This window comes from Rhipicephalus microplus, chromosome 10, assembly GCF_043290135.1.
Source record: "Rhipicephalus microplus isolate Deutch F79 chromosome 10, USDA_Rmic, whole genome shotgun sequence".
NCBI classification, from domain to species: domain Eukaryota; kingdom Metazoa; phylum Arthropoda; class Arachnida; order Ixodida; family Ixodidae; genus Rhipicephalus; species Rhipicephalus microplus.
The window spans coordinates 2684513-2710367 of NC_134709.1; the positions used below are offsets into that span (position 1 = coordinate 2684513).

Consider the following 25855-nt stretch of genomic DNA (forward strand, 5'->3'; position numbering starts at 1 on the left):
TAAAATTTGAGAAGGAGATTGAGAGAAATGGGGGAGGAGCGTTGGGCTAGGAAGGTTTTCAGCTACTTGTACATGAAGAATGTCGACACAAAATGGAGAAAGGGAACCAGGAATTGACTGGTAAATATTTAGAAAACAGCAGGTGGCCAAGCCAAAAAGAAATATCGGTTAAGCAGAAAGTGAAGGAAACGGAGACTGACATGTGGAGAATTGGCATGATTAAGAAGTCCGCACTAGAGATCTATCGAACTTTTAAGCAGGAAATTGCCAAAGAAAGGATCTATGATAATACTCGGGGTAGTTCTCTACCGTTTGAGGCCAGGACGGGAGTATTGCGAACCAAGACATATCGGGCCAAATACGAAGGGGTAGAGACAGTATGCAGTGCGTGTGGAGAGGAAGAAGAAACTGCCGAATACTTAATAATGTTCTGTAAAGGGCTTCACCCTATAGTTCAGGATGATGGCGCAGAGTTTTTCAAAGCACTGGGGTTTAGGGACCGGGAGGGCAAAATAGACTATAAGCGGGTAGACTTAACTAGAAGGAGGTTATCTGATTGGTGGCTAAAGTCAAGGCACGATTGAAAATTAAACTCTTTCCTGCAAATTACACGTCCAATTTTATTATTTATAGGGAAAAAAGATAAATTTAGTTGTTAGTTCACTAAGTATTACGGCTAGGTGGCGTTAGCCGCAACCCGATCTGAAGGGTACTACCACATACATTCATCTATCTATCTATCATCACGGCGGCGGGCGGTATTAGCCAACGCCTCCTCTAGGAAGATGCCTGCCGCATGAGGAAAAAAAAAAAAAAAACAGCTGCCACACCCTCTCTTTCTTTCATTTTGAAAATGTTCTCGGTCGCTAGCGTCACCTTTGGCGGACGGTGCAACAATGCAACACTTAGCATAGCCTCCGAAACAGTGACGTACAGTTGCAGGTCTCGAACAACTCTCGACTGACGTGTCCCTAGGGGCCGCAGATGAAAACGCTTAGCTGGTACCGCCCGTCGCAGAAATAGTGTCAGTCGCGAGCGCCACCGCGCGGAGCTTGTTTAAAACTGGAGGCAGGCCAACTTTGCTGGGAGTGCGAGCCATTCCTCAGGCATCTTTCTAGAGGAGGCGTTGTACCAGCTAAGCGTTTTTCATCTGCGGCCCGTAGGCCCGCGTCAGTCGAGAGTTGTTCAAGACCTGCAGCTGTGCACCACTGTTTCGGAGGGGATGCAAATTGTTGCGTTGTTGCACCGTCCGCCGCAAGTGACGCTAGCGACCGAGAACATTCTAAAATGAAGCAGAGAAAGGGTGTGGCAGCTGTTTTTCTTCTCATGCGGCAGGCATCTTTCTAGAGGAGGCGTTCGTCAGAACCATGTTAGCAACACTGGCCAAACACGGCAGGTTGTCGTCAAATGGTATTGTAGGTAGGTGTTCCGTGGTGTAGGTGTTTTCGTCGCCGACGCTTCTTTTTGAGGTACGATTATGCTGCTTTTCCTTTACGAACGTCATATTTTAAGCGTTCTAAATAAAGTTATTCTGCGCGTCTCGTTCACAGAAGCCACGGGCGTCACTGTAATGTGGCAAGCGCGACCTAGGGTACGGTTCCGCCTCTCGGTTTCTTCTGTCACAGGACGTTTGGCGAAATCGTGTCAATTTATGAACCCGAGGTTTATCGCAAATTGAAATTTTCCGGAGTGTGTTATCAGAACTTAGGTGCGTGTGGATGATCGCGTGCACCGTAAGGTGTGTCTGTTTGAGGGGGGGGGGGGTGAATGTGTCTAAAAATAGAGCGCAAACACGCGCCACATTCACACACCCCGGAACCAGGCTGCAAAAATAAGGCGCCTTCTTTTAACCACCACCACCACACGTACGCTTAAGTGTGCCGTGTGTTTGCACTTTAATAATAATTACTTTTTTTCCCCAACAGATCTACCAACATGCCCATCAAATAAGTTCTTTTGCGGGAGGTGAATAGGTCAAAAGTATTTTCAGAAGCCAGGGCTCTCTGCCTAGCACGCTCTGTGAACGGTTTTACGTGCGACAAAAGCAGTGTTCACTAAAGGACAGCGTATTTAGCATTAGCGAAAGGGCCTGCGTATAATGAAAAAATCGCATGAACACTGATGTGGCTTGTGCGAAGTCAACTGCCTCTTTAGTCGAGGCTATTGACAAGAAAGCTAACCGATCACTTCGTAGACATGCATTCAAACGAACCATGTCAAAAAGACCCTCCTAATATCTGCAGCCTGAACAACATTGTGAGGTTGTGCACGAGAAATTAGTTGCAGCGCAAACTTGACAGAAGGAAAAAGAAAGACAACACACGTCGTGCTACTAGAGTTCGCGTTGCAGCCATTTCCTCACGACTTACTGACAATTCCACTAGGCAACTCTTGTTATGCTCCAAAAAAAACTTGATTGATCAGCCACTACAAAAAAGTTTCCAAAGCTGAAGTGACCATTTCATAGTTTTTGTTTTTCTACACTTACAGCAAAATTTAAAAATGCTTATGCAACCAGCTTTTTCCGGCACTGGTTATTGGGAAATTGCATTGAAATCCTGCTGTGTGTCTTTTAATGTAACTGGTTGTACAGAGATGTTTTTTTAAATTAAATTAGTATTGCATGCACATGTCTACCAGGAAATGTCGATGGTTAAACTAAGTGTAAACATAGGGGCTAGGTTTTTTTTTTTTTGGGGGGGGGGGGGAGGCACAATACTGATGGGAACAAACAAAGCATGATGCCAAGAAAAGTATATGGGATGTTATAAATAGTAACTGTAATGATTGCTACTAATGACATCTCCTACACTTTCCTTGGCATCATTGTGGGTTGTCATTAAAGCCAGCAAGGCTTGCACCAAAGCCACTTCTCAATTGAGTAGATACATATCCAATTACAACTTGCCTTTGTAACACATCGTAGTGAGGTGTAATTGATTAATTTTTTGCACTTAGAGTCTACAGACACAATCACACTTGTCAGGAGCGCCCAACCGGCCGCTTCAGCTGCCGTTTTCTGCAGAAATATGCCGACCGACACCTAAATGATGCCTAACATAGTCATAATTTCTAATAACAATGATACCGAGGAAAGTACAGGGAATGTCATTAGTGGTAACTGTAATGTAGATGTGAAGAACGTAAAGTGGACGAAAAGATGACTTGCTGCTAGCAGGTACCGAATCTCCGACCTTCAAATAATGCGTCTAATGCTCTACCAACTGACCTTTAGCGGCAACCTGCCCCTGTCCACCTTATGTGCATTTGAACCTGGTAGTGCAAGACAGCACTACCAGTATTCATTATGACAAGGTCACAGCTTCGATACCTGCCACTAGTGAGTTTTTTTGTCCACTTTCTTCACATTTACATTGGCACTAATGACATCTGCTATACTTTTCTTATCATCTTTGTCTGTTAATATTGTGTTGAACAAAAAGAAAGGTCCTTGCAGTCTTTCTTTCTAACATTCGAAGTCTTTGTGCTATATGAAGGGATATTTGTAGCTAACGTGTGGTAGCAGCTGCGGACAACAAAAGTGTCCAAAGCTAGACGCTCCACTTTTCTAGACAAGTGCGATTCCATCTGTACAACCAATGCGTGATTGTGCACAAGTGTTTTTGCATCCTACTCCATTAGAATGCTGGCAGAAATGAACATCTCGCAATGCAGCACTACTGAGCAAGTGCTGCTCTCTCATCACATAAGCCTGTCCTCGGCCGTGGCTAGGGCTCCATGTTTTCGGAGTTTATTTTTCATGAAATTCGGAGGGTGGTTTTGGGAGAAAGAAACATGCAAACACTGCATTTTAGATGTCTGGAAGGTTTGAACACGGACACACAAATACTTGAATGCAACACACATATGTTTGTTCATATTTCAACTTCAAAGCTTGTAAAAGAGACAAGCATACTTTACAAGGCTGCTGCCACTGACAGAGGCATGCTTCTTTCGACATATGATTCTCAGCTTTGAAAATACCCTTTTAAAATCAGAGTTTATCGGATAAATTTTAGTTGCCAAAACTTTTACCAGCGGGTGTTTATTGGATTTATCCAAAAACATGGATCCATAGCCATGGCATATTGTGCTACATAGAATAATGATAAGTTAGTAGCTTTCCATGATACAGCGCAATTTATACCAGGGGTCGGCAAGTTTTTGGGGCAGCAGGCCGAGTTGCACGAAGCCAAAGGATAGGGGTCACGTGAAAAATCTCGGATCGGGGTGGGGTCTTCGTAGGCAAAGACAAATTCAGCGAACTCAATAGAGTTATGTTCGAAACTAGAAAAAAAATCTCGTTTTTTGCAGCCTTGTAACGTGCATGTCACTAGGCTGCAATTTTTAAACACAGTTCAAAGGTTATAAAGGGTAAAAAATTTCATTGTGAAGTGTTGGTAAAGCACGACTCTAGGTTATTTAGTGATGCAAGAAAGATATACACACAACAAAGAGATATGTGTCAGTCAGTTGCACTACACAGTGCTTCCAGTGCAATTTTCGGTACGTTCTAAGCCAACTAAAAAAATATCAAGGTTTGTCAGCTTAAGACACAGAAAGTCACGGTGTTGCTTATTGGATCATTGTGTGTTAAGCATTATTTCGAGTTTTTTAAATGATAGAAACATATTAACTCACTCAGTCTGCCTGTGATTGATTAGTTCTACATGATGAATAGTACCTTGTGCTACAAGCACCATGTCCTCTAAATTCCGTGTAAGGAAGCACACCACGCTCTTTCACTGACTTTCAAAATACAGTTTCACATTTCACTCACTTGCTCTAGAACTTCATTTTAGAAGCATTTCACAATTATTGCATACCTGTCGAAACGTCCTGCGAGCTAAGGTGTGTTTGATCCTGGGCCGCAGTTTTTGATCGCTCCACCTGGTGGATTATCCACTTCGGCTGTCGCTTGGTGAGCAGCACGCTCCATTTTTGTTCTTTCTTCCACAACGTCATTTGGACGTAGAAGAGCTTTCACAACTCTGGACACATGAGAGGGACAGAATGTGTTTCCCCACAACAAATCCTGCCCTCATAGATCTGCTTTTGGATTCGCATCTCAAAGGCCATGCATAAGCTCTAATCACATTAGCCTTTTAATTATAGATTCAACACAGCTGCCTACCTGCCGGACGCACCTAAAAGGTCGATACACATTCCCTGCATTGTTATGAAACATCTAAACACGTTCACACATTAGTTCAGACTTGTCAAGTTCAACTCCCGCATTCAGAAACGCTCCTCAACACGAATTCCATCCTTCACTTGACTGAGTTGAGCACTGCACTGCTGCTCGACTGAAATTGACGCTGTGTTTCTTGAGAATTGCTGCAGAATATTGCCCATATGCAGTGACTTGTTCTGCCAAGAGACGGCGCTCCCATCGACTTTTTCAAGTCGAGGAGAGTCCTTGAGTGAAGGAGCATTTGTGAATACGGGGGTAAGTGTCCTGTTACTTTACATTTTGTCCACTTTATTTCCCTTCACGCTGGGAATGTGCTGGTGGGCTCGTATATCTTATGTGGTCAAGGAAGCCACAATGTCACGTCTCTCTATTTTTGTGAGTAATTCAACCTGCTCTGCCGAAGTCCACGAAGGAGATCCATCGAGAATCGCGTCCCCGATTTCTCTGATGGCTGCAAAATACGAGCACATATTTTTCATACAGGCACATGCTAAAATACCCAAAGTGGCATTAATCTGTGGTCACCTACTGTGCTCTGTCTTAATTAACCATGTCATGATTGCAACATAATCCTCTGCATTACCTCTAAATATTTATTAACTATAATCTACTTGATCTTAAATAAAACAATAACAAAAAATGTCAATATCTTAAGCACAAATGACACCTCAAGTGAAACGGCCTGCCAAATTATAATTCGAGAATTGACGCGACCTATGCTAAAAGCTAACGCAGGCATGCTGTTGGAGTAAACCTTGTTGTTCGGTTAGTTGGGGCATGTTACAAGAAAATTAAGCGACGCAAACCACTGGGGAAGAGCAGATGAAAGGAAAAAGTGCCAACTAACTTTATTCTTGCAAACCCCCCGCAATATATCCACCATGCCACACATGCGCAATAGCACATTACACTCATAATGAAATAATTGGAAGCGCAAACCAATGGGACACAAGAGAAGAGACAAACAAGCGTAGCAAGTGTCCGTTGGTTTGCGCTTCCAATTATTCCATTATGAATTTGTATCAACTAGCCCGCCTGTCAACCCTACAGCACATCACACTGCACAATCGGACACACTCAATGCACGTTTGCCCTTACAGAATGCTTGGACAACCAGGTCAGCCGGCTGGGTATCCTCGCTCAGTCGTGGCAGTGGCTGAATCCCTGCTAGGGAAAAAGAAGGACCAGTGGTTGTCCGGTATGCGCATAAGGCGGCACACAACGTTAAAAAGGTGGCAAATAGGTACACAGTACCCGTGGTGGTTTCTGCATCAGGGAAACAGTCAGACCTGTGTTTACAGATTTTAAGAGGACTCGTGCTAGCTCCCTGTAATAAGAGGCATGTGAGGCCCTACGTCACCTGTGCGATGACAGTGGTCTACCAAATCCCACTCTCCTGCGGAAGGGTTTATATAAGCCAGATCGGCCGATGTGTAAACAATAGAGCGAGGGAGCATGGTCTTTCAATCAAGAGTAATCATTTGGCACATTTGCTTGTGCAGTGCCTGTGGATGTGAGGCAAGATTTGTTGACATCACCATTCTTGGTAGATGCATTGAGGTGATTGAGCAAGAGATGTTAAAGCATACCTCATCAAGAAAAAAAAAAAAGATTTATGTATTAGGGATTCATCGGCGGCGCTGCGTTCTACTGAATTTAATTTTTTTGACAGGTTTCTGAACTAGCACGTGCATTGAGCGGCTTTGATTGTGTGATGTGACATATGGTGTGTTATTGCACATGTGTGGCGTGGTGGATATACTGCAGCGGTCTTGCAAGAATAAAGTTAGTTGCAAGTTGGCGCTCATTCCTTTCATGTGTTATCTTCTGGCAATTCGCGTCGTCTGATTTGGTTCATCCTGTTGGAGCAACACATCAAATTTCGTAATGAAAAAATTCAAATTCGTAAACAAGAATAGTGTGCTCAATCTAAGCACACAATTTACCCCAAGCTTCCGCCTTCACCTTTCACCTCTGTCTTTCTCCCCGACTGAGCGCTAGGTTCTGTGGAAAAAATAAAATATGTGCATAGGAATTCATCTTACTGTACAATATTGCACAAGACAGAAAAGCATTTCAGGATTATACAGGCGTAAAGCTTTCATTTACTGTCCACAAAGCTTGGACTTGGCCCTGATCACAACACTCATCATGAGTTTTGATCTAACTCATGAGAAGTGGACAAGATAGTTCTGCTTTCAAACACTGCTACACTAATTAAAGGTAGTAGTAATGCTGATTTCACTCTGACAATGATGGATTTCACACACTATGCAAAACAAGCTGAATTTTCAAAGTGCACACAAAATCACAGATAATTAAACCCTCTAATGAAATCTGATGTGAAATAACTAATCAACTTATATTTATAAATTATTCATAGAAAACTCCATAGTCATTATTATCACCACCGTAGGTCCTTCGATAGCAAAAAGAAAATGAAGGGTGAGGGTTCATCAACAAACTTCACATCAAATTTCTGCACAGGATTGTCCGCATGGAGTCCTAGATTTGCAAGTGCATTTTTTAGAGCTTTAGCCACATTGGCTACCAAACAAGATTTGATAAAACTTGGCTGGCCCTGCTCGGAGGACAATATTTTCGCCAATTAAGAACTACGTAGGCCTGGCCATCAATCTGCGACTCTTTGGTGTCTTTTAGAGTATGTGATGCAGAACATGCTGACAGGGTGTACATTGTATACTTCGTGGCAACTTTTCGTGACAGCACTGTGGAAGCTACAGAATGCATCCCCGCTACCACGCTATTTAGTAATACTTAAGCTTAATGACAATTTTCTCATTGGCCTTGCTAGTCTCAAACAGTTACAGGAAGTTGCAGGTTAAATAAAGTTATGGTTCATAGTCAAGCGCTTGACGAACAATCGTCTGTTGAGGAATTGTACTTGTGCAATAAACATACACTCTCCAAGGTAAAAATACAAACAAGCATTGACGTTTCAGGCCCTGTACGGGTCTCTTGATCACAACGAAGATTTTAACACCGGCATACAGCTTATTCATGGGTCAGGTGGCTTAGAGTGCGGGTTCCTTTGTCCTGCTCATCGTGCAGCTAGTCAACTGAATGTACTAAAAGGAGCCGCGCAGGTCTTTTCGTTGGGGTGATAGCTGCTGCATCCCAGTCAATACTAGTTTATTTGTGGTGTTCTGCCAAGGTGTTCAAAGTTCTGTGGCCCTTGGCAACGTAGTTTTTGTGTTGCTTCAAACATTGTTTGAAATTCCCGCTCTCGCCGACATACGAAATATCTCAATTCCAGCACGATATCATAGAGATAACTCCCGGTAAAGCCGTGCTCTCGAGATAATCTTTTGTGTGAACAAGCTGTTCTAATTTTCCAGTAGGCATGTCGACCATTTGAATACCACAGCCTTTGAAAATTCGTTTTAAAGGGCCAATCACTAGGTTTGACAATTTTGAGCTGACAAGCAAAATGCATAGATGAGGCATTCACGTTCACGTCTGCCAAAATTTGCAACGCTACACGCCGTGGAAATGGGTCAAATTTCAAGACAACCGCTGCTCCCCCTCTCTTTTGCGGGCGCACGCCCAGAGAATGAGGGCATGACGTGCGCGTATGAATGGCCCTACGTACACGGCAATGCAGTGACGTTGGTCCTCTACGTAGACAACTATGCTTTGATGTTGCCAACAGTGGCACGTGACATGGCGAAAATTATTTAACACAACACGCATAGTTTCTGTATTTGTTGCTTGAAGAGATTAATAAATCTCTAGATAAATAATGAGACGCAATAAGGAAATGTGAGCATAATTTTTTTTTCTCGTGAACTGCAACGAGATGCGGGGATAATGTGCCGGCGTTTCGCATGTGTTTGTGTCCCCGTGGTCAGCACATCAAGCAGACGACAGCCATGGAAACAGAAATAACACTCCTACTCGTTCGCGCACTCATTGTGCTAATCTATTCTACTGGATATAAGGCAGCGTTTCCAAACCATCCCACAAAAACAGGCAGTAGACCTCGAAACAACACTGTTCAACAAATTTTTTTTTGCACGGGGGTTGGGCACGGGGGTTGGGCTTGTTCGGGCAGGTCATGCGCGCGTGGCCTCTTGGTCAGGTGCCGGAGAGTGTAGGGCAGAGATTTGGCCTGCAAAGGTTACTCGGGGGAACGGCAAGGGTTCCGAGCTCGTCTCATCTCACCCTCGTTTCGCGCCGCTTCTAAAAAACAGTTTTCTCAGCTCGTAATGAACCGGCTTAAAAAATTTTTGTGGAAAAATGTTCTTTATAGGACACCCAACAACTTCCACAGTATAACTGAAATTTGGTATGGGTCCTTGTGAGTGGCTCTTTAAAGCCTGGCTGGTTCCTGCTGTGTACAGAATCGCACCGCACCTAGCCCTTTCTTTTTCATTCGCTGTTATTTATCTGCTTGTTTGCTTTTAAAATCATTTTACATTTACTCGACTAGCTGCAGAATAAACAGGACAAAAGTCAACCTACCCGAAATATACACCCGCACTGTGGGCCACCTGACGCATAAATAGCCGCATGCCCATGCTTACATCTTCACTTTGATCAAGGAACCCATACAGGGCCCGAAACGTAAATGCTATATTTTTATTTTGGCGAGTGTATGTTTATTGAAAAATTTATTGTTCACCTTTCCAAACTGCCTTCTTTTTTTTTTCCATTTCTTGGACAGCTCCACATCTTTCAGAATGCACATTTTCCTAGGTGTTCATGACGTAGTGAAACTTTTTTCGGCATGCCCGTTTTCCGTAGTAAACAGAGCATTCATGACATGGTGGGTCAATGTGCGGTCCCAAACACACTGTTAAATCTCCAAGAAAAATAAACTCTAATGTGACATCAAAATGTACACTGAATCATCCAAATTTTTTTCACAATCACATCTTTTGAGTACAAAATTTTCTAAAAGCATTAGAAATGCCATGGAGCAGAACTGAAATCAACCACAAGCAGCCCTGCTACTTGTGGAGCAACATGAATGTGCGGGAGCGCTGCCTCCACAGCCTTCGCACCTATTTCAAGATAAGTTGTCAAGTATAGCAGACAATGAATTTGCCCCCGTTTGTGTTCTGTTCACAAGCATGGATTACAGCATCAGTGTGCCATGTCAATAAGACACGAAACAATTTGTTTCAATGTGTGTGTTTGCGTGTGTGTGAATGCTACTACCGATATGCCAGTGTACTGCTGCCAGGTCAGCTGGGAATGGGAAGCCACATGGCAGAGATTGATAGTGACTTCAGGGTTGCGCGAATTTCTCCATCAAAGGGGGTAGAGGCTTATCTCACCCCCACCCGCCTATGTATGAGGCAAATTTCACCCCCCCCCCTCATTAGGTGACTAGAAGGGGGGGTGGGGGAACCCCCTTATAGGCCCGGGGCACGTTTGGACTAATGGTGCTTCCTTCAGTGGCAACGCGGAACTAATGGCATGGGTGCAGGTGCTTACTGCGGTGGCGCGAGGCTGGATGTTGATTTTGTTTCATGGTGCTGTCGATTCTTGTGTCGTGCAGTGCCGAATTCTACGTGAGTGTACAAGGACCGATTATTACATCATTTGCTAAAATATTAGAGATGACGAGGCATTGAAAAGAAAAGATTGGCCCCGTATCTGCATGTTTCTGCAAATGTCATCGAAGGACGATAGTCTTGCGTGTGGAGAGAGTGAACAAGACACTTATTTGATGTTCTGCGCAAGAAAATCACTGAGTGGTATTCTGGAGGCGCTGCGTTAAAGTGCCTCGAACGCGCAGCGGAGGCGAACGAATCCATCAAGTCACGTCACACGTGAGACATGAGCGCCATCTGGCAGTTTTCTTAGGAAACAAAGTGTATGGCTCCGAGACGGGTGTGCGCCCCCATCTCAGAGGTGATAAGGTGTAGAACACGAGGCGACGGGCAGGTGCCACCACCGTCTCGTCTTAGCAAAGCGTTGGAAACACTCCCCGTTCCATGCAAGCGTTGTATGGTCAGCGGAGCGTGATAAACGCTACGGTCATTAAAATTACTTATGTATGGCTTTTCTCGTAAAAGACACACATGCAGAACATATACACGTGTTGTTATGGTACCCCAGGCATGTGCAATAATTGCTTTTTAATTGACAATTGCACAAGCATGAACGCTCCACCTTGAGCAACATTGGTGGGCGCTGCGGATGGGGTCGGCCGTTTTAATTACCCGATGCCATTAAGAGTGGACAAACAGACAAATGTACAGACAGACGGACCAAAATTTTTGCATGCATCGAAGGTCCCCAAGAAAGACTATTGCCTTTAAAAATCACAGCATAGCCACGGAGTGAATGATGATGAGTGAGGCTAAGCGTCCGTCAGCCCATCCGTGCTTTCGTCCGTCTGTTCGTGCGTCCATCTAGTGAACACTCCAAGTACCGCCATCTAACATCCCCTGTGACACATACCCGCTCCGCGCATCCATCCATCTGTCCGTCCGTCTGCTAGTATGTCTGCCCGTCCGTCCGTGCGCCCATCTAGTGAACACTTCAAGTACCGCCATCTCGCATCCGCTGTAGCTTATACCCGCTCTAGAACGGGTATGTGCCACCTTGGCTACATAGGACAACGGAGGATGGACGGACCTATGCCTTAAGGAGCTTCGCCCCTAAAACAAAACAAAACGGGAGCGGGCAAGAAGTACAGCGAAGGTAAAAGTGCTATCGGCGAAGCATCGAGTGAAGAAAGATGAAGAGGGAATGGGAGATACGTGTACGTTCTCTTTTTTCAACATTAGGGGACTATGCTAACGTGTAGACACAATAACAAAGTATTCGGAACGATTAGGCTAATCTCATGCGTTGTGAATCAGTTTTATGCAAAGAAGTCAGCCAGTTTATGCTGCATATTTTTAGCTTTGAGGCAAGCATAACGAACTGGATCGACGTGTTTTTGTTGGTGCAGTAGTAGTGTGGACATAGTGTGCTTGCCAGCCATGCTGACTACATTCAGGTTTCAAAGGTGACTTATTGTCCAACATAATGTCAGGAAAATATGTCAGTTTTAGTGGAAGCGATCGTACGGTGCGATGCAATTCTCATTTCGCATGCGATGCTGCGAATAAGATACATAGCAGTGTTGCTCCGGGGTCGCTCAACGGCTGATAATAGCTTGCCGAGTTTGTTTATTGGACTTACAAAAGCAGAGCCAACACTTACTGCGACCAAAATTGGCATTAAGCCGACATGATGTCTGTATAACAGGATTAAGTGTACATAAGTAATGTTTACTACCTAGTCATCAAATCAGAAAGCCAGCACTGCATTCACTACTGACATTGGTTACACCGACATTTTCTTTCACATAAGGGTCTTGTCAAGCAGTTTCAAGACCTGGCTTGGCTCTGTTGTGGAGTACTTGATTGCTAGTAAGTATGTCTGGGTTCGGTTCCTTCTGTTATCTGTTTACTTACTGGTTTCTTCTGGTATCCGTGTAACCGTTTTAAAGCCACCACTGTCTGTTCTTGCCGCTTCTGGGCAGATATAGACTGTGAATATCTGTGGCTCATACACGCATCCCATGGCCCATGTAAGTGTCACACATGGCAGAAGGAAAAGGTTTCATGGCGGACACGCCAAGATTTCTTCGCCACTCATATCACAATCAGACAGTCATGTTCGTCATACACTCGTAACCACCAATGCCAAGAAGCCAATATTGGCACCAATTAGCCAAGAGGACCTATATTGACTTTGACGTATAGATCGATAGTTAGACATGTAGATAGAAATGCTCAGTGTCTTTGGTTCCCTAAGAAAAGCTTCGCATTAGAATAGAAATAAAAAGCTAATACATTATACGTAGTCGTTATGAGCGTCATTTTCGGGGTCCACTTGCAACACAATGTGCACTCGTCGCCTTTACGTTCCGTTATTTGACGCACGTGGCCGCTTAATGCAAGCGGCAACCCTTCTACAGGGCAGACACACAAAAACACGTATGCCATCTGGTTGAAAACCGCATCGCAATACAACTGGCATTGCCTGGGTGTCAGGACTCGCCTTTACTCCAAGAGCCCTGTGTGTGGAACAGCAAGTTCAGCAGTTAAAATGCAACAATGTTTATTTTAAAGTATTTCACGAGTCGGGCCTGTCTCATTTGCAGTCTCAAAAGGGAAGAAGTATTGAGCCCCTTCTGGTTGCTTCTGATCTGCTTTCTAACATAAACCAAAGCACAGCACCAAGCAAAGATGCTGAGTCGTTTGATGTTCTGACAGCACTCCTCTGTGTGAAGACGGGAAAGGCACACGTGTCACCCTTTCTGGATGACTTTTCGACCATTAAGCACTGCACAATCGCAAACGACTGCGTGGAAGTCTCCAAAAAGCCCGACAATGGGCCCCGTTATCTGAACACAAGTTCGGCAGTCGAATACGTCGTGCATTGTTCAAAAACGCTGTTGCTGCCCCTCCTCTTTGCCTTGGGCAACAAATGCAACGGCGTACAGCTTTCGATTGTTCAAAACAAAACAGCGCTGCTATTTGACAAATGCGATGCCAAAAGTAGCGCAGCCTTATTCACGCGTCGTCTGCTTCACGTGCCAGTGCCGTTTCTGCAGAGTGGCGCTTTTCAGGAGGAGTTTAGCAGGCGCCGTACAACAACCACCCGGTGCCTATGAAGTCAATGTAGGAGTGTAGGGGCACCCCCCTCGGCAAAGTCAATGTTGAGCTAGCACTGCACCATCCACTTGCTTGGGTGGAACAGGATACAGGAGTTTGGGAGCCGGCAAAATTGCTTTTTGTAGCAGGCTTGGAAGAGCCAGAACGGCCTCTTTGAGCAATTTCGGAGTAGTCAAAGCAGATGTAGCCCCAATTCGTAGCACTTGTGAAGCAACATGCTACAGACACTAAGTTAAATTGTGAGACAGCATTATTACTGCGTGACAGCAATTATATAGACACTCTTAACAAGTTTATGTCGTTGCTGGCATCGTCATAATCTATATAAAGTACAAGTTAAGAACATGCACCACTGCAGGGTATGTTCTACACGCAGATAAGGGTGCGCAAGCAGGCGCAGCTAAAGCTAGAGATCAAACGAACTGGCCCATCTACGTTGCTCGGTTGGCGCATGCAATAATATCACCCTTCAGCTTAGGGAGGCCTGCCATGGCAACGCAGAGAAGAGAATTGCCCATCTTGAATGAGCATGAAAAGATGTGAAGGGAGTGTCGCAAGTGCAGCAACTATAACCTTGCTTTGTGCGGTCGCGATGGTTGGCGTGAGTGCTAGCTTGGTAGCCATCAGTGGGTGGTTCGTATACACTTTTAAATACTGCACTTTCATCGCAAAATGAGCAGAAGATGTTGCTTTTCTTGAAGCAGCCATATTGTTTACACCTGCGTTTTGCAGTGTTATGCAAGATCAGATCCATAAGAGTTATTGGCCTTTTACTATCGCATTCATGGCTTCGTTGTGGTGAAACTGACCTTTTTTAGCCAAGTGCAGCTGCCCATTCTTTTCTAACCTAAACAAGCAAATGTCTTCTGCTCAGTAAATAAGCACGGCATAATGGAGCAAAGTGACGCATTCACAAGAATACACACATGCGCTCGATAAGCAATCCTATGCACCTGTCTTTAATTACTAGGCTGTGCCGCGTACTACCACCTTTTTTTTTTTTTTTTGAGCCCTGGTACTTTCACTTTTTTTTTTTCTGAACGCTACCTTTAAGTAATAAAATTAAGGTTTCACCGCAAGGGCAAAGCAATGAATGTGGCCGCAGTAAATTTAATGGTTATGGGAAGTAAGGCTGGCAGCTAACTCATTTAGATCCGATATCGGGTAAAAACGCTTGTGTAAGAGAATATGGTGGCGCCAGAAAGAGATGCTCTTTTCGCATAGTCTCTTCGTGTTCAGAGTGCAGCAAGTAGAAGGCTTTTCAAGTGATTGATGCTTATGCCTGTCGAGATAGCGCTCACACCAGCGAGTGCTTATGCCTGTTGGAATAGCACTCACACCAGCGAGCACACCCGTAGAGTCAAAGTTTACAGCTGCTCCTCGAGCGATTATTGCTTTCGTGAAACAAAAACTATCATCGTCTTGTTTCGATAAAACCGACGACACGGAGTTTCAGCCACATATTCAGGCACAGGGCTTGACATCTGTTGTATTTACGGCTAAATTCGGTTGCTGTGGCGCAGTACGTCACTGATGAACTAGTCTAACGCGACAGGGGTGGTTCGGCACAGGATGTGCAAGCAAACAAATTTGGCACACAATGGCGCTAGTGGAGCAGCTGTTCCACCTCTGTGTACAGATCTCTGTAGGGACAGTGGGGGGTTAAAGTGTGCCAAAATTGGAGTTGTGAGGAGTGCAATTAGAGTCGAGAATACAGAAGCTTGTCAGTCTGCTGCAGTATTAAATTGGAAACAATTATCGACTTTACAGCGCTATCTAAACAAGTGTTGGATTGGCGATTAGCATGGGGGTCCGAAGGAGCACACATCGTGAAAACATCTACTGCATTGTCTTCTAAGGTTAAAATCGGTGCCAAAAAGATGTCTTGTGGCAGCACTTTAAGTTCTCTGCAACAGAGAGAACGTTCTGCGATAATGTCATGCTGTGACTGATGAAAACATCAGTGACAGGTGTCAGTACATAGTCACCGTCAGGAACTGATGGTGTTGAAACAAGCTTGACATAGGTCAGCGTATAGGGAGCAAGGCGAGCATATCCGGCAATGCAGAGGTGACTCGGCCGCAGTGCAGGAAAGCATGTTATGGGCAAGTAGAGATAGAGCATGCGGGCCGATCATTCAATGAGGGACACGAAGCCGTCCCTCTTCACGGTTTAGGATTCCGTGAAGAGGGACGGTAAACAGAATAACTCTGTGACGATCCGCAATGCTTACATGAGCGGAGCACAGCCCAACAACAGATACTGTTCCAACGTCGGCAACGTGGATGAACTGAGTAGTCTCAGGTGTAAAAAATTTTTTTTTTTTGCGGTTGTGGCAAAAATCGCTTGCCATGACAAAGTTAAGCCCCAAGGTCAACAAGAGCAGTCATATGCACACCGTCTACTTGAACGACGATAAGGCTATGTTTCGTGTGTATGGCCAACAGAGGATTTTCAGTTAGTCCGAGTGATGCGGCGTCACCTCTGAGGGGCTACAACACTTAGTTTTTTGTCTGGTAATGTCGGGAAGGTAGTTGGCGGGACTGTGGAAAACGAGACTGGTCACATTGGGGTGATAAAAAGCGGGAGTAGCAGGGTTCAGTCACAAGTTTCTGGGTAAAATAGTCGTGGCTGGCCTTACGACTATAAGCGAGATAAGCATTGAAGGTACAAGAAAAGGTTTGTGCCGGAGGAGCCCAGCAACTTTCGCAATGGCGAGAAATGTACCCAGCACGGTGACAAGAGAAGTATATCGGTTTGTCATCGTGTTTTCGCCATGCAGACAGATTGTGGAACATTGATGAAGAGTTGAACAAAAATGGACGTGCAGTCGTGAATTGTGGCTGGAAGTCTGTACGGGGAGGCATTAAAATAAAGCCAATTTCCATGCTGGCAATTTTCTGCCATACGAGTGTTTAAATAGGAGCAAGGGGATTGAAGGAGGAGGGTCAGGGGAAGTTCGTGCCACTGTAGCTGGAGCGGCCACATTAAGTTCACGCCTAAGTTGCGTTAAGTTGTCACAGGTGTTTGGTGGACAACATAGGTTGAGGCATGAGGGCGTCACTGCAATATTTGTAAGGCACTGGAACTGATGGGAGATGCGCCAGCTTGTTCGCGCAGGTGGCATTCTTGAAGCATGAGGATGTCGCTGCGATATTTGGAAGGCACTCCAACTGATGGGAGATGCACTAGCCTGTTTAATTATTGAATATTAACAAGTGAAACGCATCGTCGGTGATACTCTTGAGAAGATGCACAACTTTTTCAGGCTCGGACATCTTTTTGTCAGCTTCACGACCAAATGGGTTCCGAAAAAGCTCAAGGATCTGTTCCTTCAAATTTTTCCAGCTTGTAATGTTATGCTCATGGGTGTCAAACCAGACACAAGGGGTTCAATTGAGGTAAAAGTGATGTTCACGAGCATGAGTGTGGAGTCCCACCTGTAACTGGTGCGACACATTCACAGAGGAGTAGTCATTGATCGACGTCTGAACCCTCACGACCCGAGAACACAACAGGGTGGGGTATATAGGCAGGGCAGGAGGCGTGACGACTGGAGAGTACGTTGTTGAGTCTCGAGTGAGAGCCCACTGTGAGCAAGCACCTGCTGCGGTGTTCCGTGGCGAGGACAGGGATCGCACCACTCCACCAATATGTTATGGGAAGGATACAGACTCGAAGGAGTAGACGCAGATATGTTTACAACTGGTTAAGCGAGCAGCGCCATTCTATCCTCTTTGTAGACCTTCTCTTCGTTCTCTTCATCTCGGTGCCACCGATACATAGCAATATTTTGCACAGCCACCCCCTCTAAGCAATAAATTTTTCACCCCCTTTATTAGGTGATGGTGCCCCCCCTTCTACTACTTCCCAGTCACCTAAGTCAATGCACCTTCTCCTCTGATTAAAATACTTGTTGCAGACACAACGATGGATGTCAAGGCCTGGGCCATCTCCATCGTTGAATGGGCTGCCAAGAGTCCCGGCGAGTTCATCTACTATGTGCTGCTCTGCTTGTCCCCGTTCTTCCTCATCAGCGCATTTTTGTCCTGGAAACTGGCCAAGCACATTGAGGCCGAGGAGAGGCGCAAGAAGCAGAAGTCCAAGAAGAAAGCCAACGTGGCTGAGACAAGGCGGACCAAGGTTGACTGACAGCCAACACAAGCGCTTGCAGTGATTAGAGCATACTGTGCTGAGCACAGAAAATTTTCAACTCACTGACTGCACAGGGATTTATGTGCTTTTACAACTTGTTTGTGAGGGGAGCATTCCATATGTGCACTGCTTTTTTTTTCATTGGAAGCTTTTTTTTTTCCAACTGTGGTTCTCATGGTTATGTAATATAACATGGTCGCAAAAGACAAAAATAAAACCAAGTACCATTTGCATCGAAGCTCACCTATATATAATTTTGCTAGTGTAGTAGTATGATTTTGCTATACCCATAATATAATTTTGCAAAGGAATGTGCCATGCACATTCCTTTGAATATTGGCTTCTGCAGCTTTTCTCAAAGAGCTGAAGCTTTCAGCAATCCAAGAGGCTTGCTTCTGTGTTGTCACGGCCTTTTTTTTTCTTCTGGCCCCGCCACGGTGGTCTAGTGGCTAAGGTACTCGGCTGCTGAGCCGCAGGTCGTGGGATCAAATCCCGGCTGTGGCGGCTGCATTTCCGATGGAGGCGGAAATGTTGTAGGCCCGTGTGCTCAGATTTGGGTGCACGTTAAAGAACCCCAGGTGGTCAAAATTTCCGGAGCCCTCCACTACGGCGTCTCTCATAATCAAATAGTGGTTTTGGGACGTTAAACCCCACAAATCAATCAATAATTTCTTTCTTCTGTTTCTTCTCGCTTTGTAAGCTGGCCTTCCTTTTCCTCCATCAGGCACTTGAACACAGGCTGATGAGGGCTTTATAATGTCTGAGTCTGCCAGCTTTCGCTTGGGCGCATTATTAGTATCTCGTGAATGGCCTTTTAGATCTTCTCTGTAGTTGTAGTTCTAGCTTGTGTGCTGCCATTTTGTCTCTCTATTTGTCCTGTGGTACACTCATCCAAGTTCTGTGGGACAAAATGGCCGTTGAAGACGTAATTGTTAGATTGCAGCGACATTCTTGGAGAGAGTACTCTATTCTGGGCCTTCCATTTTCATACATTGTCGTATTGAGTCTAGGTGCGTCTGTTGAGCCTTTAATGTATCTGGGATCTTATATTCTGCTCTGAGCCTAGCTAGAACAATCTTGTGCTCTAAACGTCAGCTTTCTCCATCTCTGCTTCCAAGTGATCCATGTCAACTGCATTCTCTACTTCCTTGTCGATTCTTTTGAGTTCCTCATACTGCTCAATCAAATTTAAGTGAATACGTCGTAACTCACAGATTGGTGGGCGATCCAACTGCTGAAGACGTTCGACGTTTGCGAAGACCTGAGCGACGGCCTTGCGTGTTCTACTCCGCCTTTGGTAGAGGGCCTTCATTATCGGGACCAGTGTCGAAAATGTGAGAAGTCACTGGCCGGCCGTGTCACGTGGCAAAGTCGGAGTCAACAGGTTTGCACAGGGAATATCTGCACAACGAAATAAAAACAGGTTTGCACAATGAAACAAGGTCTGCAAAATGAACATCCGTCACTTGTGGGGCAGTCGTTCTTCATGATCTTGTGCATATTGGGCCATCGTCGTGAAGGGCGAGTCAGTACTGAGCCGGAGAAGACGTGAGGGCTCTTGTCTCGCAAGCCTCCAGACGGTGCCTGCACTCACGGTGCTGCGCTGTCAAGATGTACGTTGTTGACCTATGGACTGCCTTCACTTGTGAACATCGGGCAGTCGTCTTGAAGGGCGAATCATTACTGAGCAGAATAAGATGTGAGGGCTCCCGCCTCGTGAGCCTCCAGACGGTGCCTGAACTCACGGGGCTGCACTGTCAAGATGCACGTCATTGACCTATAGACTTTCTTGACTTGTGAATATCGGGCCGTCATCGTGAAGGACGAGTTAGGACAGAGCCGAAGTAGACGTGAGGGCTTCCACCTCGCAAACCTCCAGACGATGCCTGTACTCAGGTCAGCCCATGGGTGCTCCTAGTGGTCTCAGTTGCAACCGTAGTCGTGCTCCCAGGTCTCAGCGATGGTAAGGCCTTGCACATCGCATCATCTTTACCCACGGCGGCTTCACAAAAGTCCTCGAGGCTGTGTCAATGCTGCTTCAACTCTGTGGAGATCAAGATGGCTTGGAAAGTTATACAGTTTGGACAGCTTCATTAAAATCTTTTAGCCACGGCCCAGAGCTGCATACACAGGCACCTCACCAGGCCACATATCAATTTTCAGTTACGTGCTGTGCTATCTAAGAGGTGTTTTACTGAGAATTTTCCAGAGCAGTTAAGTACTGAAGGCTGTCATCACAAGGCGTCGCTGCTAACACTCAGCCACTTCGTGTTGCATAGCATCCGTAACTAGTCCCATGTACTTCACAACACAGAAGCAGTGCATTTAAAGGGGCCATGAAAAGGTCATCCACCAAATCCCAGTTTTAAAGACCATAGTATTTCTTAGTATACTAGAACACAAAAATTTTGGTCTGACCCGACCAAAGTTTAGGCACGTGCAGCACCCAGCCATCTTGAACTGGGAGCTGCGTTCTAACTTATAAACACTGTCAATAAAAAAAAAGATACTATGCACATCTGAGGTGTGCTATCAACACGCAAGTATTAGGTGGTGTGTACCTTTACTAGAAAATACAGCGATAGGTAATTCTAAAGACACTAGTGTGCTGCGCTAAAAATGTGATGCTATGTAAGTTCTCTGCCAACAATATGGGGCTGTCACCTGGCAGTGCCCTAGTTTTTGCACAAACTCATGTTTCCCGACCATACTGTCACACGACGCCCATATCTCACGCAGCGTAAGGTCCCTGGGTGAAACAAGTTTCCAAGGTAGCTTCATTCATTATTATCGATGCCGTCCACCTCACTCTCTCGCTTACCCCTCCTTTTTTCTGCCATCCACGTCTGTAATTGATGCATTCCTTGCACGTGGTCTTGCAAATGGCTGGTTGTTTTATTTATTATTATGCAAAAGGCTCAAAACAAGTACACATTTGCATATGGGTCCAGCTGGATTCTCGCCATGACTAAAGACGAAATCGTAGCCAGCACATAAACTGAAGAGGAGGAGCGTTTCAGTTGGTGCCAGTTGGGCAAATGTTTCGCAGTGCTCTTCAATGCAACATCCCAGTTTTTTAGCAATGCTGGATTGCATTAAAACAACAGAAAATGGTTTCTCTCTCTTCAACTTACCTCATTTTATCCGAAATGAAGCACCCGTGAAGTGTAGCTATGAAACATTTCACGCGAACGCTTTCATGCAACTTCATCAACGCGAATCTGCAAAGCGAGTTTATTTGTCAGTTGTTGAGATGCCAGAAGCGCATCTAATGCGTGTCTAGTGCATGCCAGTTGTTGCAAATACTCGCACGTATGCACGTATACAGAGCAGCTGGAGGGTGTAATCAAGGCACCTTCAGGAACATTTCACGCTTGACCAGTTTGAGCCATTTTCTCTGGAATGTGGCATAAAGGAGTTGAAACGTGCTGCTTTGGGACACCTCACCATTAGAACTCTCATTTTTGAGAAAGTTTGGCGCACTGCGCCAGAATTATCTGGCATCACGATTGTCCAAATTGGCACATTTAAAAAAAGAAAAACCGTCATCGCAGTGCTGCTAGTCAAGGGTTTGTACCAGTCTGGCCGTAGTTTTTCCTTGCGTGTGCACAAGCCGGCTGTAATCACTAGTTACAATGTCGCACCCTGTGGTCACTGACAGGGTCCAACAAGAAGCGTATTCACTGTGCCACAGCTCAAACAAAACACACTCGGAGAAGTGGGCTAGTTATCACTGGACAAATTACGATGTACGACACGAGATGCCATGGCTAGTGGTGTAAAATATAGAACTGCACAATGTTGCCAATTGAGTAACGCACGCCCCGCTTGCTCTTGTGTTGTACCGGTTATGTTCATATAGGTGATTGTTTACTCTACAACTCATTTCCTTCCATTTTGTTTCATTAACATCTATTTACCATAGCAACTGAACCCAAGTATTCGCCTTTTTGGTAAAGTTTTGAACTTTCTAGGGGCACTCCATGAACATAAGCTAGGAGGAAAGGGGAGAATGTCGCTACCTTGGAAACTTGTTTCATCTAGAGACCTCAACGCAGCACCTCCTGCGTTTTATCAATGCAGATGCAGCCTGTTAAACATAAAGGAGTCGCTGTCTGAGGCAAGCAAAACATAAATGTCCACTTGGCCAATAAGACTATCAGTGAAGCAAGCAGATATGTGGCCACTTTTTTCTTCAGCTATATTTATAGAGTTGGAGGATTCGTTGTGCCTGTACATGTGTGAAAAATGGACTGTAGAAGTATTTCATTGCAAAATGAACCCTGGAAGTCACCGGCTATAAATCCCGACGACTGTCAATGACATCATGTAGAGCCGTTGTATGCCACCCAAGTTTCAGCTGCTGCAAAACAATCAATTTTCAATGCTGAACTGAAGAAAAAGCTCCACTGCAAGTGCAGCTGACCACAAAACAATATCTTTGGCTGCAATAGACATGCTTCTAGTGGCTAAGGTACTCGGCTGCTGACCCGCAGGTCGCGGGTTCAAATCCCGGCTGCGGCGGCTGCATTTCCGATGGAGGCGGAAATGTTGTAGGCCCGTGTGCTCAGATTTGGGTGCACGTTAAAGAACCCCAGGTGGTCAAAATTTCCGGAGCCCTCCACTACGGCGTCTCTCATAATCAGATGGTGGTTTTGGGACGTTAAACCCCACATATCAATCAATCAATGCAATAGACATGCTTCCAGAGAAAGAGACTTCTTACGTCACGGCTTGCCAATCTGCCACTAGCGTGTTTATAGAAATGCTTGTGATAGATTAACACGTTTACTGCAGCGAGGGTCACTGATGTGTCACAGCCTGTGCTCCTCCTATGAGCCCACGATGTTACGAGCATGCACCTGCTTGCTGATGCGATAAATTTATTAAACATGAACACAGAGGTATGATTCTTGTTGCAAGAGATTATAAATGATCAGAAAAAATTGTTCCTTGTTAGATGCCATGACCCACCGGTGGGTCACCAGAGGGTCACCGCGAGCCTGGAAGATATGCCGAGTGGCCCACCGGTAGGTCACTCCACACGTAAAACGAGACCTCAAGCATGCTTCTTACAGCGAACATGTTAAGTGCTCAATCAGTTCACTGAAATTCTACCAGCTTGTTCGTGAACTCCCAAGGATTAACCCACTTAACACAGATTATGGGTGAAATTTGGGCATCATGGCTTGTTTAATGGGAGCATTTGTGCTTACCACCTGCACTCTTGAGACGAAGCCTTCCATTTGATTGTCACAATAATCGTGCTGTGTTTACTAAGCAGATACAGTCAACAGCATACAATGTAACTAACGTGGTTGCTTGGGCGAGTTGGTACGACATAATTCACATAAAAAACAGCACCAATAACGAGGGACAAGAGAAAGAAGGAGACTGACAGCGGCACTGACTTACAACAAGATTTATTTGCTAGAACTGCACAATATCTACTTGGGCAGTATCTGACAAAAAAAAGAGAAAAAATACGAAACAAAGAAAACAGAATCCACCTAACAACCACGTAATCATTGCCACAACGCACCATGAACAACACGTGTGCTAACGTTCCAAAGAAAATCTATTTCTTTTTGCGATAGCGCAATCGAAGGCCTGCTGACACATGCACTGCCCAGCCTATCTCTGCAGCCTCATAAATTTCACGTATCATCTGGTCCCGATAACGCCTAATGACGGTACAAAGCTGAAAATCGGGGACACAACTGCAGTCTCGGCAATGAATGCCGAGGTGGCCCGAAACTGTAGAGGAGACGTTGTGAGCGTGCTATTTCAGCCGCTCATTTAAACACCTGCCTGTTTGGCCGATGTACCACTTGCCGCAGGACAGGGGTAGAGAGTACACCACCCCTTCAATGCATGGAACGTACTTCTTCCGATGCTTGATTTTGCAGCCTCGCTCAACCCTGGAATCAGGATTCACGGCCCTGCACAACCTAGCCAGTTTTTCTGGAGCAGAAAAAACCAGGTCTACATCGCACCTGCTGGCCACTTTTTTGAGGTTGTGGGTGACGCCGTGGATATAGGGAATAACGGCGAAGTTTCGTTTCTCCCGTACCTTATCCTTTGTACGGGTTTGAGCACTATTCTCTGGGCTTGTCCTGATTTCTCAGAGTAGACACTCGGAAACGGTGGTCAAAACGTACGTCGGGAAACCAGCTTCAGTAAGGCGTTTAGTTTGCTGATTAAAGCTGGACTGAATTGTGTGATGGCAGGACCCTCGCAGAGCGTTCGTGTAGCAAGTCTTAGCAATAGCGCGCTTCACCACTTTTGAATGTGCTGAACCAAAAGGGAGGACTGGCTTGTTAGAGCGTGGCTCATAGGCCCAACACACGTGGGAAGGACTCAATGTTAACATCAAATCTAGGAACCTGATGGCTCCTCTGTCCGGAACTTCATGTGTTATAACAAGCGGAGAAAGGCACTTACTGAAAATTTCTAAAATAGTAGTCAAAGGCGAACCGTCCGACGAGGTTCCAGCTTGAAACAACACGAGGAAGTCGTCAACATAGCGGAATACTCTCTTAACAGTTGTGGATTCCAAGCAATTATGAATGGCACAATCACGGCTGCCTAAAAATAAATCACTCAAAATGGGTGCAAGGCATGATCCTATGCACACCCCTTGACGTTGCAAGTAAATGTGATCATCCCACTCTGCAAATGTCGACCTCAGGTAATACTCTAGCAGTTCCATAAAACCTTCAACAGGTATACCTACTGCATTCTGATAATTCACTACGCCAAAACTGTCAATCCACCCGCGAATGGAAGCTAGAAGCTCACTGTGTGGCAATGAGTAGTACAGATCTTTAATATCTATTGAGCATGCCTGGTAGCCATAAACTTTGTTATCTTTCAGCACGGAAATCACATCATAGGAACTTTTAGCTAGGAATGGATCGTCTATGCTTAATAACATCAGTTTACCCTGAAGAAATTGTGCCAGTATGTTTTGCCACACGTTCACCTCTGACACTATAACACAAAGCACAGTTAACTTTGTACGTTTTCGCGTTAAAGAAAATTTCCATGCTAAGGTTTTTCTTGCCATCCATCTTTTTTACCAAACCATTAAGATTCAATCTTTTACAGAGACTTTTTGCATAGCTTTTAACCTTCGGAATTGACACATTAGCTTGGGGCTGAAAAACAAAGGCGTTTCACCAGCTTTTTTCTTATAAATTTCATTCGGAATAATAAAACATCCCTCCTTATCTGCTGCTACCAAGGACAATAACTTATCCTTCAGGAAGGATTTTACTTTCTTTACAGAAACCCTGGTCAAGCCTGCTCTATGGTTACGAAGAATGTCACAACCCTCAGAAACACAGCTCTCGGCACAGTCAGCAGGTACCTTCCTAGAAATGCTGCGGACCAGGCCCAGAAGTTCCGCCCTTGACCTTCTTGGTTCAAAAGCATACTTGGGGCCGCGGCTAAGCACACTGGGTATGTTCTCAGGCAAAGACACATTCGCCAGAGAATGCAGTCCCTCCTTGCTGGGGGAGGGCTTTTTTGGCAGCGAAGCTCGTAGTTCAGTCAGCATCTGCCGCCAACAAAATTCCACCGCCGCATTAGCTAGGTCACGGTGATCGAGCCACTTCTTGCCTCCATTGTAGTTCCTAGTCCCTTGGAGCGAGAGAAACAAACACTGCTTGTAGAAACGAGCTTGTCGGTGCCACTCAGAACTAAGGATCTTGAGGAGTCGAAGACCGTGTCCCTGCGAAGGCCTGAAACCGCCGAAGAGCAGCAGAATGTCGGGAGAGAGTTGTTTGTACCGGACAAGAAAAGAGAACTTTCGGGTATTGCACACAACATAGACGTACATGACGACGATGACACATGG

The 25855-nt window shown here is 45.3% G+C and overlaps 2 protein-coding genes across 2 annotated transcripts in view; one reads left to right on the forward strand and one right to left on the reverse strand.

The window, feature by feature from the left end:
- The first annotated feature begins 1263 nt into the window (after positions 1–1263).
- LOC119180859 (small integral membrane protein 15) lies at positions 1264–18232 on the forward strand. Its single transcript, XM_037431997.2, has 2 exons — positions 1264–1419; positions 17762–18232. The coding sequence occupies exons 1-2, from the start codon at positions 1368–1370 to the stop codon at positions 17989–17991; spliced, it is 282 nt and encodes a 93-aa protein (XP_037287894.1). The 5' UTR covers positions 1264–1367; the 3' UTR covers positions 17992–18232.
- A 5169-nt stretch (positions 18233–23401) lies between these two features.
- Positions 23402–25855, reverse strand: part of LOC119181354 (NADH dehydrogenase [ubiquinone] 1 alpha subcomplex assembly factor 2) — a 64264-nt gene continuing 61810 nt past the window's right edge. The window contains exon 7 of the mRNA XM_037432575.2: positions 23402–25739. The gene's annotated coding sequence lies outside the window, so the exon portion shown is untranslated. The remainder of the gene's footprint in view (positions 25740–25855) is intronic.